The 16,979-nt window shown below is 40.7% G+C and overlaps 1 protein-coding gene across 1 annotated transcript in view; it reads left to right on the top strand.

Moving 5' to 3' along the window:
- The first annotated feature begins 6,601 nt into the window (after positions 1–6,601).
- C9 (complement C9) overlaps positions 6,602–16,979 on the top strand; it is an 83,431-nt gene continuing 73,053 nt past the window's right edge. The window contains exon 1 of the mRNA XM_001084671.5: positions 6,602–6,849. Coding sequence (XP_001084671.3) covers positions 6,773–6,849 — 77 coding nt within the window. The 5' untranslated portion in view covers positions 6,602–6,772. The remainder of the gene's footprint in view (positions 6,850–16,979) is intronic.

Raw genomic sequence — 16,979 nt, 5'->3', positions numbered from 1 at the left:
AGAAAATGTACCTAGGTTATATGCCATTTTATATGAGGGACCTGAGTATCCACAGATTTTGGTATCTGCAGGAACTAATCCTCCACAGATACCAAGGGATAACTAATTTATTTAATAAGCAGTGGTATTCACACCTGTGTGCCAGAAGTTCCGCTTTTCATGGTGACCCTATTATCTTGGAAAGAGAGTTTCCTTTACATATCAAATATATCTAAGCTAAAAGCTGAACTTTAACAGCCAGCATACCCCTAAATTTCTCACATAAAAGCAATACAAAGGGCTGAGGTATAGACTTTCCCAAGATAATCTTGCATCTGTGAAGTACTTTACCATTTATGCAAGATAACGTTATTCCATTGATGCCATTCATAATCCTTTGAGGTGGGATCTGTTGGTGTAAGTCTTACTCAGGCAAGACTGGCATCCATGCTTTAAAAAAAGCTGCACTCTACCCCAACTCTTAAGGGAGTGTTTTTCACAGTATTTTATTATAACAGTGTGTGTTGTAGTAGAGAGATCCTTTCATCCATTGATCTCAGACTTTACCATCAAAATATTAACTGTGGTGTCTAGAGAGAGCCAGAGGGTAATTTTGTGTCTTTCCTGAGGTGGAAGCAAAAAAAAAAAAAAAAAAAAAAAGGCAGGGGGCGGGGGGAACAGAGGATGTAGCTAACTCAGGAGTTTGGTTGGCCGTGGAATAACCTGATGAGTGAGGACTCTGACCCATATTCCCGGAATAGGTTTAATACAAAATCCAGGAAAAGATGGGAGCTGCCCCAAAGCCCCTGGTAAATATTTAAGCTATTACCATTTGAGGAGGTTGCTAAATAACAAAACAAATAATTATTGCTGGGAAATGATATGTTTTGAGCTAATTCCCTTCTGCTAAAAATAATTAAAACTCATGTTCTAGGCTGATATGACCAACAGGGACATGTACAAGGCTATGTACTGGCAGCAGCTCTGTTAACACGTCGTAATTATAGCAATGCTGATGGACAAGGGCCAGCCATTTGTCATCTCACCTGATGAGTGGCCAAGCCCCTCATTTGCCCTTGCTTGAAATTGTGTCCTGTATGTAATTACTAAACCTCTACCACGTACTGAAATCATACAAGTGCTTGTCTCCAGCAAGACCATGGTGTGGGCTGCTCAGTGACAAAGAAGCTGGCCTTCTGCAGAGATGAAAGATGAGGTTGTTAAAAATGGAAGGAAAAAAAAAAAAGCCCAACTCTGAAATTCTTTATGACTAAGTTTTCCTTGTGATATTGGTTGTGGAATTTTCTCTCAACTCTTTATTCACTTGGTTGATTTCAATCATTATTTTATCTTACTTATAAGAAAGCAGAATCATTACTGCTCTAAAAGTTACAGGGTAACCTGACTGGACTGGAATTGAGTGGAGGATGCTTCTGGGGTGTGTCTGATGCTGCCTCCACTTGTACCTACTTAGACTAATTGATCACCATAGAAATGGGGTATAGCAGAGGGCTGAATGGAATTAAGATAAATATTGATAGAGTTGGCAAAATCAGAAAAGAGGAGGGCAGAGAGACACCCATGAAAATGCTGAAATGACTGGAGAAGAGGCTGGAGACTGAGTGGGGAGGGAGTCATACAAATAGTCAAGAGTATTGGTGAACAAAAGGGTAGGACATGGCATAGACAGACACTGAGAACCTCAAAAGAGAAGAGGATTGTGCTGAGTCTTCCTTTAAAATGAAATGCTATAATGTAATCAAGTGTGCCCTACATAGTTCTATGTGATGGTAAACAGATCTAAGCCACAGGAATCCTTATTACTGTAAAGGGACAGCCAGACTTACATCACCTCGACTGAACTTCACAAAGAGCTTCAGAACCACTCAGTAGAGAAATTTGTTCTTTCCTCCTTCATTATAAAAGAGCTCATCTGAAAGTGCTAGAAGGAAAATGGCACAGGACCAGCAAGGAAGAGAGCTGGGCTCTGATGCTTCCCCTGCCCTAACCATTCGACCTTAAGAACAAGGATGTTATTTTCCCAATCTGCATTCATTCATTCATCTATTAGTGCTTGTAATTCATAAATGTGCTAGACGCAATGCTAGATGTGAGGGGCATAACAGCAAATATGACACACCTAAAACATGCAATTGACGGTGATCTCCAAGTTCTCTCTATTCAATGAGTCTAGGTATCTCCACTGACTACACATGTTGTAAGTGGAAGCCCTAAAATTTCACTGTGGTATTGCGAGACCTGTGGATCTTTGGACAGTCGGAAAGAAACAGCTATGGAATGTACACTAAGATCCCTTTACTTACTGCTAAATGACTTTCAAGAAACAGTTTCCATCACTATAAAAGAGCCAAATGGAAATGACCCTCAAGACATTTATATCAAATCAGTAAAAATTAAGTGTTTCTGCCTGCAGGTCAGAGTTTTAATGTACATATGCCTGTGTCTGCCTTAAAAACTGGGAAAAGTATTATTAAGCAAAAAACTTAGTTCACTATCACAAAGTTCCCAAGAAAATTGAAACTAAGAAGAAAACAAAGGGCAACTGATTGGTGAAAACCCTCGGCAGAGTGGAAAATCCTGAAATCAGAGTTTAAAGACATGGTTTGTTCAAATCTCACCCCTGCTTCTTCTGTGTGTGTAGCCTTGCAGGTATTTCTCTGAGCCTCATCTGTGAGACTAGAATAAAAGCTTACCTTCTATGGAGTTGACAGGACTCAGTAAGAAATTTTATAGTAAAGCACCCTATAAGCAACATGACATAGTTAAAATAATAACAATAGTGATAGCAAGGTAGGAAAAGCCTGAGATGTGGAGCCAGATATAGCAAGTACAAATTTGCAGTTACTCATCCCTGGCTGATGCTGGACAAATGATGTAATCTCAATGTGTCTCCATTCCCTCAGCTGTAAAACAGGTTATTTTGAGGACTAAATGAAATGCATATATATGTATATATGGCCTGACACATATTAGAAGTTCAATAAACATTTATTTTGTAATTTGGAAGCCTGTAAGTGTTCTACAAATGAAAATGTTATTATGTTCACTGCTCTAGTCTAACGCATGATGATGCTTTATTTCTGTGACATACACACAGAAACATAAGCCTCATTTCAAATCATGTCAGACACATGATAAATGTTAAGGACAAGAAAGAGTTAAAAGCATTATAAAAATGTAAAGCATATTATTCATATATTTTATATATTTATATAATATATAGAATATATAAGTATGCATTATAGTATGTAATATATTATTACATACTATATATTATAATTATATAATTTATAAAATGTAATATATAATATAATTTGGCTCTGTGTCCTCACTCAAATCTCATCTCAAATTGTAATCCCCACATGTTGAGGGAGTGACCTGGTGGGAGGTGATTGGATCAAGGGGACAGTTTCTCCTGTGCTGTTTTTGTGATAGTGAGTGAATTCTCATGAGAGCTAATGGTTTGTTTTTGAGACGAAATCTCGCTCTTGTCTCCCAGGCTGGAGTGTGACAGCGCGATCTCGGCTTACTGCAACCTCCGCCTCCTGGGTTCAAGCAATTCTCCTGCCTCAGCCTCCCGAGTAACTGAGATTACAGGCGCCTGCCACCACGCGCAGCTAATTTTTGTATTTTTAGTAGAGACAGGGTTTCACCATGTTGGCCAGGCTGGTCTTGAATCCTGACCTCAGGTGATTCACCCGCCTCGGCCTCCCAAAGTGCTGAGATTACAGGCGTGAGCCACCATGCCCAGCCAGCTAATGGTTTTAAAGTATGGCACTTCCTCACTCTTGCTCTCTCCTAATGTGCCATTTAAGACATGCCTTGCTTTCCTTTCACCTTCCACCATGGCTGTAAGTTTCCTGAGGCATCCCTAGCCATGCAGAACTGTGAGTCAATTCAACCACTTTTGTTTGTAAATTACCCAGTCTCGGGTGGTATCTTTTTTTTTTTTCTTTTTTTTTTTGAGACAGAGTCCTACTCTGTCACCAAGGCTGGAGTACAGTGGTGCAGTCTCAGCTCACTGCAACCTCCGACTCTGGGTTCAAGCAATTCTCTTGCCTCAGTCTCCCAAGCAGCTGGGATTACAGTCACCCACCACCATGCCTGGCTAATTTTTTTGTATTTTTGATAGAGACAGGGTTTCACCATGTTGGCCAGGCTGGTCTCGAACACCCGACCTTAGGTGATTTGCCCACCTGGGTCTCCCGAAGTGCTGGGATTATAGGCGTGAGCCATTGTGCCAGTCAGGTAGTATCTTTGTAGCAGCGTGAAAACGGACTAATACATTATATATTGCCAATATATAATATATAGTTAATATGCTATTAGTATACTTTACTGCTCTCATTATTTTTCTACATTACATTTAACCTGAACTATGGTGATAAAATAAATACAACTGAGCAATTCAGAAAAGCCCCCTATTCAAACTAGTCAGCAAAAAATATCCACTCTCTCCCTCATCCCCCTTCCATTGATTTAGTCTCCAAAGAGACAGGTGATTTGTCAATCTCCAGTCACATCAACTTATCAAGTCTAATCATCACAATTTCTAATCAATTAGCATCAAATCTAGTTAGTATAAAGCATCCCATTCTGACTGCTTTTCTGTCTTTATTTCCGTAAGTAACTTGATAGGGTCCAGAGAGGCCTCATAAGAGCCCTCAACATTGCTACAGCATTTTTCTTTTTTTGAGACAGAGTCTCACTCTGTTGTCCAGGCTGGAGTGCAGTGGTGCCCTCTTGGCTTACTGCAAATTTTGACTCCCGGGATCAAGCAATTTTCATGTTTCAGCCTCCCAAGTAGCTGGGATTACCGGAGCACACCACCCCACCTGGCTAATTTTTGTATTTTCAGTAGAGATGAAGTTTCACCATGTTGACCAGGCTGGTCTCAAACTCCTGGCCTCAAGTGATCCACCCGTGTCTACCTCCCAAAGTGCTGGGATTATAGGGGTGCACCACTGCGCCTGCCCTGCTACAGCATATTTGACAGATTTGTACTGTTTCCAAATGTAGCCCATCTGTTACTAGCCAGGACTCACAGGAAGTGTCTTTCAGGCATGGACTCATCCCATGACATAGTTACAAGAGTTGTGGCATCCATTCGAATCATCTTGTTACTTGGCAGTTCTGCATGGCCTACACTCCACAGCAAGCTCAGGAAGAAGTGAGATCAGTCCCATTAAAGACCTCAAATTCTCTGCATAAAAAGGAGAGGGGCCAAGAAAGTAGGTGAAAGTAGATACATTTTACCCCAGGTAGGAACATCAGTGGAAAAGGTAAGGCAGTATTGGACAAAATAGCTGTATATTCTGTCTTCCCTCAACCCCACCCCTTGTTTTGCAGGTCTTTATATGTGCTAATGTTTGAAATTTACCTATAGGTAATAACAATACTGATGAAGTCCCTTTAAGAACTATATCCAGAGATGTCTGATGTCCTTCTTCTCAAGGTAGTCATCCTCAATCTCAACCCTGGCTACACGTTAGAATGAACCACAAAAGCGTGATTTCGAAAGCATGGATGCAGAGTGTCATCACAAGTCAATCAACTTAGAGCTGAGCGGACAGCGGGCAGCCATCACTACTGTTCTCAAGAGTCCCCAGGTCATTCTATTTTTGCAGTCAATGCTTTAAGAGCAGTTGTGATGTTCACATTCTCTGATGTTCCCAAAAATGCACTGCTCTTCCCACAAGTGCTGGGAAGCGTGAAATGTGAGGGGGAAATTCTTTTTCATGGGCAGGAACAAGTTTTCTATCTCAGATTCTATCTTGTTGACATGTGTGATGCTGAGATAAGGAGACCAGTCTTTCTGGTGGATGCCCTTAATGCCTTCGGGAGTTTACATCTCATTCTTCAAAATGTTCCACTCTGCCTATAAGGAAAGCCAGGATTATAAATGCATTTGCTCACATGGAAATAACCCACACAGCCCATTTGCAGATTTAAAAAAGAAAAAAAAAAAAAAAAAAGAAAAAAAAAAAAGAAGCATCTACGTCTGTGCCATCCTTTCCATTAAGTGCAGTTCTTTACTAACTTTGACTTTATGCCTCTATGAGAAGCATCCACAGGCTTTTTTTCCCCCAAAATTGCATACTCCCTCATCTTCCACCCAACCCCTCCAGTCTTGCAAAATAAGAACTGCTGGGGGTTCTTCATTTTTGTTTCTGGGGTTTTTTTGGTTTGTTTGTTTTTTGTTTGTTTTTTTTGCCAGAATTTTGCTCTTGTTGCCCAGACTGGAGTTCAGTGGCCCCACCTCGGCTCACCGCAACCTCTGCCTCCCAGGTTCAAGCGATCCTTCTGCCTCAGCCTCCAGAGTAGCTGGGATTACAGGAGCCCACCACCATGCCTGGCTAATTTTTTGTATTTTTAGTAGAGATGGGGTTTCACCATGTTGGCCAGGCTGGTCTCGAACTCCTGACGTCAGGTGATCCACCCACCTCAGCCTCCCAATGTGCTGGGATTACAGGCATGAGCCACCGTGCCCAGCCTTTGTTTCCATTTTCACCCAGGACTGCTGCCCATCTTAGGGACTTCAGCATTCACAGGCCCATTGCCCTACATCTATTTGTCAATATGAGAAAACAGGAGGCCAAGAATTACAAAATGATTCTCCTTTGGTTGGACTTCAGTACCCAGGCCACCCAAATTGACAAAAACCCTGAATGCAGACAAACAATACTTGTTCCCTGTCCTCTGGCCCTTTGCAAATAAATGCCTTACCCGACCTGCTCTGCCACCCCACTCGCAGCCACCCAGCAAGAGCAGCATGTCAGCCTGCTGGAGCTTTGCAGCTGCAATCTGCATTTTAGAAATAAGCGTCCTCACAGCAGAGTACACGCCCAGGTGAGTCAGTTACTTTTCTGCTTGTCTCTGGAAGTTTCCTGTAGGATTAGCATTTCAAGGTCTTTTTAGCAGCAAAGTACATAACAATGTTAATCCACATTGCAATATACAGAGCCCTAGCATTTAAACTTTGAAAAAAGATAAGAAAATATATAGGGTGCATCTTTGCAAGTTTTCTATGGAAATCTGCTGCTGTTTCTGGGTATTTATTTTCAACAGACACTCAAATGTTAAGATTGAGGTATTCTTTAAATATTTGGAATTATAAAATAAAGCTTGTTTTCACCAATGTGTGATAAACCTGGGTTTATTAGTGCCTGATGTCTAAGAAGTTTAAAATTAAGGAAATTAATCTTTCCCTCACTCTGCCTCAATGTCTGACCCCTTTAACATTTGGATACATCACCCTTTTGCCTCCACTTTAGGCAAAGGTTAACTATTTTGTTTCTTTTCCTTGACATCCTGAGTTGTGTTCAGAGGCATGCATTTTGTTTAGGGCCATTTGGGATTTAGGTCATATTTCTTCCATTCCAGAATTGTGGTGATGCAGACCTGTCACTCAGGCTTTGACCGGAGACACTTTTTCTCCTTTTTCTCTGATCCTAATCAGGAATGCAAAGCCTATGGCAAGTCACCCAGTAAACAAATCACCCAGATAATAAGTGTTTATTGAACACCTACACTGTACCGAGAAATGGTGGAGGTTAGGGTCACATGAGGCATCCTTCCTTCCAACCTGGAGTCATCGGAGTAGACATCGAACTGTGTAATTCAATACAGGATGATCTGTCCTGGTGAAAGTACTGAAATATTCCTCACTTCAGCAGTATGGCTGGGGGGAACGTCTGCCCAGGCCCTGTTCCTCTGCTCAGACATAACCATAATCTGCTTCCAATTCCCCATTGGTCATTTGACTCTTGGTTTACCCAAATGCTGTTTTGAACTTTGATGTCTGTCTCCGGTACATCTTCGCCTGCCTCTTGGCTGCAGTTGGAGGCCACCACTCACCAAGTGGGTTATTCACAGGGCTGCATCTTTCAAGAGGGGGCACCCAGAGGTGCTAGACAGACAAACATGGGCGCTGCATCCAGTGCTCGACCGGACCTTTCCTTCATCCCTCCTCTTTCCATATTATCTGTAAAGCATTGTACCATTCAGGACATATTTTTGTTTGGTGGGCATCTGGGCACAAAAGGAATGTGGAAAGGCAGTTCCTCCAAGTTGCTTTAGCTCTCTTGAACTTCACCTGACCCTGTCTTCAGATAAAAAAAAATAGTAATAATAATTCAAACAACTCACATTCCTAGATTGTGGCTCCTGCTGTTCAAAAATGAGAGACTGTGGGGAAGCTTCTATTGCTTTGAAGTGCGTACCCCCTGGGTCCTGGCCACACTCAGCTGTTTCAGGGAGAACCGGAAAGCCCCCTTAGCTGGACCCCAGCTCCAGCAGCTGCACGGCTGAGTTTGGTTTGGCTTCGTGGGCTCCCATTGCTATGCCCTCTTGAGTTTGCCCGGGTTGCCCTGCTCTGAACGCTCTGTGCTTTGCCCTTTGACAGGGGTTGAAGTCAAAACAGAGTGTTCAGAGCCCTCAGTCATGAAGTGAGATGATTTGTTTGAATAATAGCTAACTGAAAATTGCAAAATAACTTTTAAAAATATAAATTTACCCTCAGAATAAAGCATTCCTCTGAAGCTAGACTTCCCAGGCTCAGGTCGAGGCCCCATTACTTACCACCAGTGTCAGTTTGGGCGGGTTGCTTGGCCTCTCTGTACCTGGGTTCCCTCATCTGTAAGATGTGGTTTTATTTATGTCCCGGGACTACCGTAACAAAGCACCACAAGCTGGATGGCTTCAAACAAAATAAATGTATTGTCTCACAGTTCTGGAGGCTAGAAGTCTGAAATCAAGGTGTTGGCAGGGCCATGCTCCCTCAGATACTCTGGGAAGGGTCCCTTCTAGTTTCTGGTGGTGGCCAGCACTCCCTTGTATTTTGTTTTTTGGTTTCAGGTCTCTCATTTCAGTCTCTGTCTCTATCATCACAAGGCCATCTTCACATCGTCTTCCCATTGTATGTGTCTTTATAAAAATGTCCCCTTTTTAAAAGGACACCAGTCAGATTGGATTAGGGCCCACCCTAACGATGGCATTTTAACTTCATTACCTCTGTAAAGACCCTATTTCCAAATAAGGTCCCAATCTTATTTGATACTTAAGACCAAATAATTATCTGGGGCTTAGAACTTCAACATACCTTTCAGGGATGGCGGGCAGGCACAATTCAACTCATCACAGTGGTAATGATAACATCTATCTAATAAGGTTTTTGTTGTGAACATTAAATAGATATACATGTAATGTACTTAGGACATCTGTGCCTGGCGCATGGTAAGAACTTAATAAATGTCAGGTATTTAAAAAAAAATAACCTTGCTGTGCTTTCACTTTGATATCTTTCTTGTTTAGGAAGGAAGGGTTGGAATTACAGCTAGCCTTCAGGGCTCTCCCATGGCTGAGGACATCTTAGCCACAGCTACAGTGACCTATTATTACTGGAGACCTGTCAGGGATTTCTAACTACTGTTTTTTTCTTTTCTTTTTTCTTCTTCTTCTTTTTTTTTTTAAACGAAGATTAATGTGCCCATGAGAACTGGCCATGAGGGGGATATCATCTCTTATGTTTCTCAAGGTAGACCATCAATGTTAAAAACCACCCTGAGCATAGATTAGTAGCTCAGAGCACTGCTTCTGGAGCCAGGCAGCCTGGGTTTGATCCCAGGCACCACAATTTACCGGCTCTGCGCCGGTAAGTTAAATTCTTTAACTTCTCTAAACCTGTCCCTCACCTGCTAAGTGGGAAAGATAATGTGTCCCGCTGTGAGGAATACCTGAGATAACAAAAACAACATGCTTACACAGCGCCAGGTAAACAGGAAGTGCTCTGTGAGTGTACCTATCAGTACTTTTTCTCTCTAATTGGTAAATAACAAAATATGCACATGGTTCAAAGATCAAAAATAAAACACAGTACACATTGAATATCTTACTTTCCCCAGTCATGACTTTCTGTGAGGTTTGTGTTATTATATGTAAAGTATATTAAAGTATGTATAAAGTGTTTTAAAAACACTTCTTCACTCCCACCTGATCCTACCTCTACAGGTTGTCACATATATGAGTTTCTGAGTATCCTTCCAGTAGTTCTTTTGTAGATTTAAACCATAGACTCATATGTAATCTTATTCTCTCCCAGTCTTTCACAAATGATAATCATATTATGTATACTATCTTTTACTTTCCCTTTTTTTTTTTTTTTATGGCATATCCTGGATAACTTTCTGAGTCAGTATGAGGGAGCCTCCTCATTCTCATAGCTGATTAATTCTTACTGATGAACATTTGGGTGTTTCCAATCTTTTGAACTAGAAATAATGTTGCAATGAATATCCTTGTTTATGTATCATTCTGTAAGTGGTTAGGTGTACCTGAGGATTAATTCCCAGAGTGATCTGAGTCAAAAGCTAATCACTTTGTGACAGTGCTAAAATTGCTCCATTTGTATTATTTTGCATTTTCACCAGCAGGGTAAGAGAGTACTTGTTTCTCACGGCCTTGCCACAGCAACTGTAGGCCAACCTTTTGATATTTGTCAACCTCATAGATTTAAAAAAAAAAAGTTATTTCGGCACGGTTTTAATTTGCCTTTCTCTTATTGAGTCAGATTGCACATTTTTTCATACACTTAAAGGCCATATGTATGTTTTTCTTTGTGAACTATTCATTTCCTTTGTCCATTGTTCCATTGAGTCTCCTGTCTTTCTCTTACATATTTCTATGATCAATTCATAAATTAGTCTTGTCTCTGATATGAATTACAAATATTTTTCCCTGTTTGTCATTCATCCTTTGACTTTACGTGGTATGTTTTAGTGGAGTTATTTTCATATTTAATTTATTCTTCAATTTTTAAATAGCGAAGGCGTAGTAGACTGGGGATTAGAAGGCCTGAAAGTGACTAGTTACCTGGGCTCTGGAGAGAAGTTGTCTGGGTTTCAATTCCTACTCTGCCACCAAGTAGCTGCTGTCTAATCTGAGGGCAATTCCTTACCATCTCTGTGGCTCAGGTCCTCATCTTTAAGGTGTAATAATAATAATAGTAGTAGATATTTAAGGTATGATATAAGAATTAAGTGAAATGATAATATAAAGGCTTAAGGGAAGAATTCCTGACACATATAAGCGCTCACAAATGTTAGCAATTATTATTTAATTTATTTTAATTCAATTTATCTCAACAATCTAGAAAATATCCAAACATTCATTAATAGAAAAGTTTTGGATATCTAACAAACTGAAGATATTTAAAATGTCACTTTTTCCTCCTACTTTGGTTATATTCTCCTAAGTTTTTCATTTTTATATTCCATGCAAGTGAACAGATGTTTATTTATGAACTACATTTGCCCAAATAGGATAATTTGTTTACTTGTCCATTTAACACAGCAAACAGTTATCAATTTTGTCAGATGAGCCAGACGTTGCGTCAGGAACTGTAGTATAATGTTGAACACATTACGAAGGATCCCTGCCCTCTCTGGGCTTACAATCTAATGAGGAATGCTAACAAGGAAATGGCAATTGCAACTCAGTCAAGTTCCCTTGTTGCACCTCAGCCAAGTGAGGTCTGTGATGCTCCTGTGAAGCTTCTCCAGTCCACTTGCATACTGGCTTCCTCTGCTCTAGCCTAATCGAGGACTTCGTTCCTATAATTCTTCCACTTTTCTCCTGCAGCATCAATACCTCCCTTTTACTGAATCATTCTCAATGGCATACAAACATGTTGTAACTTAAAAAAAAATGTTGACGCATTTCTCCACATTACTCTAGACCCACTCCCTTGCTTCCAGCCTCATAGTATGAAATACCCTCTTATATTCTGACAACATCACATCTATATCTATGGTAAAACACCACTTATATGCTGACATCCCCACATCTATACCTATGGTGAAATACCACTTAGACTCTGACAACTCCCACAGCTGTATCTCAAGTGCAATTGCTTCCCTGAGCCCAGTGACCAATTGCATAGTCAACATCTCTTCTTGAAAAATCTAATAGGCATCCCAAACATAACATGTCTGGAAAATACCTATTGATTTCTCTACTCGTCTCTACCCACCCTGCACTACCATTTATCAAGTTACTCAGATTAAAACCTGGGACTCATACCTGACACCTCTATGTGTGTCATTCCCACTTGCAACTTAACAGTGAGTCCTGTTGGTACTATATTTAAACATATCCCAAACCTGATTGCTTTTTACTATCTCCATGGGCACCACTCACTCCAGCCCAAATCACTATTATTTCTTGCCTGCCTCCATTTTTGTCCACTCCCCAGTAGTCAATTCTCCATCTAGCAACCACGGAAATCACTGGAAAACACAAACCTCTGTGTTACTTCTGCTCTCCAACTCCTCTAAGTATTCCCAGCAAGCTCAGACTCAAATCCAAACGCCTGTCCATGGCCTGCAAGGTAGAGCTGCACCCTTCCCTGTTCCCCAGGGGCATTTGCACTCTCTTTTTTTGCTCACTCTACTCTAACACCATGCTTGCTGTGCCTCCAACATGCCACATCAGTGCCTTGCACTTATTTTTCCCTTAGCTTGGAAAACTTTATCCAGACCCTCACAGAGCTTCGTCTCTAAATTCATTCGGACTTTAATGGACTATCACCTTCTACCCCCCCACTTTTTTTTTTTTTTTTCTGTGTAACAACCCATTCCAAAATAGTATCTTAAAAGAATAGCAATTATTTCCTTTGCTCATAAATCCAGGGGTTGCCTGGGCTCAATTGAGTGTTTCTCATGGATCTCCCACATAGGTGTAGTCAGATGGTGGCTGGGGCTGGGGTCATCTTGATGGCTTATTCACTCACATGTCTGTCACCTGGGCTGGGAAGACTCAGTCAGCTGGGCAGCTGAACAACTGGGTGTCCTTGGGAATCTCTCTCTCTCCACCCCCCTGCTCGTAGGTGGCTTCCTACACAGTGGTGAAAGACTTTCAGAGCAGATATCTTCAGATAAACCAGCAGAATTAGCATGGCCTTTTGTAACCCAGCCTTAAAATTCATACAGTGTTACTTCCTCTGCCTTCTACTCATCAAGGTTGTCACAAAGGCCCAGCCAACTTCAATAGAAGCACACATAAACCCTACTTTTGATGGGAAGAGTGTCAAAGCATTGCTGGACATATTTTAAAAGCACTACACCACCTCTGAGAGGATTCTTTCATTGCTCTCCCTCCCAACTCCTGTCCTAGGGCACTCTCTATCCTCTTACCCAGCCTGCTTTGTTTTCCTTCATAACTCACATGTCTTAAGAAATATTGCATGTTGCATTTTCTGGCATACTTGCTTGCTTATTATATCTCACCCACCAGAGTGTAGGCCCCATGATGGCAAGGACATTGTCTTGCAGCCTTAGCCACTAGAACGATTTCTGACATGTACCAGGTCCTCAGTAAATGTTGGTGACCCTCGGCTCATTTAAAGCACATGAGAGAAGCTCTGAAATAAGAGTTGAGAAATCAGGAAAGGTTCTTAAAAAACTTAGTGTTGGACACTGCTGTTATATTATCTTTTCATCTTGACGAGTTGCATGAACTAAAGAAACTGTGTCAGGTCCATTGGTTAAAAATGTAGTCCTAATTAGCTTGTATTTCTCCACTCAGAGGAGCCACATTATCGTATTTATTGACAAAAAGATTCCTTCATAAAGTAAGTGCTTTCCTGCCTGGGCCTACCACAAAGTATCCTGGAATTCGAGGTGCTACTGAGGCTTTCTTTTTCTAAAACTGGAAACTCTTCTTCGTGGCAGGATAATAGGACCAGGTGTATATCAATGACCCTTCGTTTAATGCATTTCTGGCCCAGAGGTAGATCTCCTACCACGCTGATGTACATCACTTTGATCTAGGAAGTGACTTTCAAACTGAGATTGAAACACTTGGAGGTATGTTTTATTTGATAAACACATTTCATCTAAGAATCCAGAAAGTGCTTTACAAATACTTCTCCACTCAGCCTAATAGCACAGCAGGGTGATAGGCAGGTGGTAAGTGTTGTACATATGCAGGCCTTGAACTACAAAAGATGATCTGCTGAGTGAGTTAAGTGGGCTGAGGAGGGGGTGTTGGACTCAGAGGATGAAAGACAGAAGAAGCTAGTCAAGATCACCTATGTTCTTTCTTGATATTTGTGCAGCATATTCTTTCAATAATGTATTCTTTTTGTAGGACTTGTCATTCTCCCCGAACAATTCCCATGAGTTCTGCCTTTACTGTGCTTCCAGTGAGCCAGGTACCTGGGACAGTGAAGGCAAAACAACCGGGTGATAAAACAACTTTCAATTTATTTTTGCCTAATTTGACGTCATTTAGGTGTAAGCTTAAAATAGGTCCAGGCAAGAGTCAGGTTGTCCAACTGACGTGCTTTGCCTGGGACCGCTATATGTTTAAAAATACTTACATTCTTGTTAACTTGCTGTATCTCAAGATGTCTAAAAGTCATGAGGCTATTAGATGCAGAAGTTAGTAAATATGCTATGACTACTCAGCTTATTTCAAAGAGGATTTAGGTTGGGGAAAAAAGCCAGCACAGGAAACAGGGAAACATTGCACTGAACTAAGAGCTAAGAGTTGTCAAGTCTAGACCTAGTTTTCTACTAACTGTTCACCTTTGGATAAGTAGTATAATTCTTCATTTTTAGTTTCCCATCTATAAAAAAGAACTAGTAATGCTTACAAACTTTACCAAGAAAAGGTAAATGTTTAAGGAGAAAATGAGCTTTGAAAATTGTCTAGTAAAATGAATAGACAAATATAAGGTTTTACTTAATCAAAATCATTTATGAGTGTTATGGGCTGAATGAATTGTATCTCCCCCCCCCAACCCCCACCATCTCATACGTTGAAGTTCTAATCCCCAATACCTGTTAATGTGACAATATTTGCAGTTAAGGCCTTTAAAAAGGTAATTAAGTTAAAATGAGGTCGTTAGTGTGGGCCTTAATCCAATATGACTGGTGTCCTTATAAGAAGAGGAAATTTGAACACAGACACGAGGCAAGGCCGTGTGAAGACACAGGAAGAAGATGGCCATATACAAGCCAAGGAGTGGGACCTCAGTTGGAGTCAACACAACCATATCTTGGTTTCAGACTTCTAGCCTCTAGAATTGCAAGAAAATAAATTTCTGTTGTTTAAGGCACCCAGTCTGTGGTACTTCGTTATGGAGGCCATAGAAAACTCATACACTGAGCTTAACATCCAGAGAATGTAAGTCCTACTCCCAGGGCAAGAGATTGATATGTAAGAACCTTCCTATGGAGATAAATGAATCATTCAGGGAATGAATTCAAATCACAGTCTGCGAGATCAATAAAAGATCAAAGGCAAAGATCTGGTGCTTTGTACTAAGCCCCAAGTGTGAGTCACACTTTTAATAAAAAAAAAAAAAAAAGGAGTCCTTGGGTTAGAAGCTAAGAAGGAAGTAAATAAATGCACATATAATCAACATGGGCCTATTATTATTGCCAATGATGTTAGAGAACTGTCTAGAGGCAATGCCAGTATCATTGGAGCAGGGTCTAGTCACTTTTGTGTGGGGAAGATGAACCGCCCTGGTTGGGTTCTAGATTTATCCAATAATGGACTGTAACTCACTCTGGAGTATTTGCAGTGAGTTTTACCTTCCATGCATGGTTCTCCAGTCTGTACAGTATCCTCTGGACCAGCATTCATTGAGGCTTGTCTGGTGGCAGGTGAGAAAGATGGAATTTCTGGAACCAAGGAAGTAATCTATCTTGGGGAAATGTTGAAACAAAATGTTAACATATTCATCTAAGTAAACGACAAACACAAAAATGATAGATGAAAACAGATAATCCAGTTTAAGGCAACAACACTAATACCGGAGAAAACACACATTAAAAAGATTCATAGAAATGTTAATAGAGCCTAGAGGAACTCCTGAAACCAATGATGTTCCAATGAGGTTCCTTTACCTCCTAGGGTAATTTAGTTTTCTATGTACATATTCTTATAGCATCTTGTTCTCGTATTTCATTTAATTAAGTATTTACTCACTTATTCACTCATCTATTCGTTCATCAATTGTTTATTAATTTACTATTGTTGGCTATGCACGGGGGTTACAATGGTGTTCCAAACAACAAAACAAAAACCATGATCCTCAAACTAACTAGAGTTTACATTCTAGCTAAAAATACCAGTGAGCTTGGGGACATTTCTGTTTTGTTCAGCTTGAATATCAAATACCTGGAACATAGTAGGTACTCAGAAAGGATACCAGCTCAGTGACAATTTTAGGTCCATGGTGGTTTCAATCTTGGGTAATGACATAATGAGTACCCCTATACCTAATTGAGGTCCACCCTTCAGATATCATGTATTTCCACCAGATGTTGCCAAGCAGTGTTTCTCAACATTGTTTGAACATGAGAATCACCTGGGTAACTTTTTAAAAACATTGATACCTAGATACCATCCTCAGAGAGCTTGATTTAATCAGTATAGAGTGGGGATCACAATTTTACAATTCCTATTTTTAATATCTAAGGATTATGATACGTACTTGGTATGGAGACCCACTGCTATAGGGCATTAAGGGGTATGTCCTACACCTTAATGTATTGCTTCTTGACGAGGCCTGTCAGTTCCAGATAAGGCTGTAGTTTTATGGAAACATTCTAGCAGAGAATTTCTTAACCATGTGGTTTCAGATATGCACTAGTACTCAGACTTCCAAGAAAGCAGTTTCTTCTAGAAGTTTTGGCATCCTATGTAATATATTTTTAGCCTACAATTTTAGAAGATAGAAGCTCATCACACCTCCTGATATTCTGGAAGGTGTAGGCAAGGGCCAGGCTTACAAAAATGCCACCTCCAGCCAGGAAGCCTGCTTGCAATCCTTGCTCAAAAACCATGTGGATGATTCCCCAGGAGCTCACACCCTAGAGAGATACAGGCCTAGATTTGGCCAAAACCCCGTGACTAAGGACTTCCTTCCCCCTCTTTCAATTATTCAATTATTCCTTTTAAAAAGCCTT

The sequence above is a fragment of the Macaca mulatta genome, chromosome 6 (assembly GCF_049350105.2).
Source record: "Macaca mulatta isolate MMU2019108-1 chromosome 6, T2T-MMU8v2.0, whole genome shotgun sequence".
NCBI classification, from domain to species: Eukaryota; Metazoa; Chordata; class Mammalia; order Primates; family Cercopithecidae; genus Macaca; species Macaca mulatta.
Note: the sequence above shows the minus strand (reverse complement) of the source record. Positions and strands in the feature narration are given on the sequence as shown.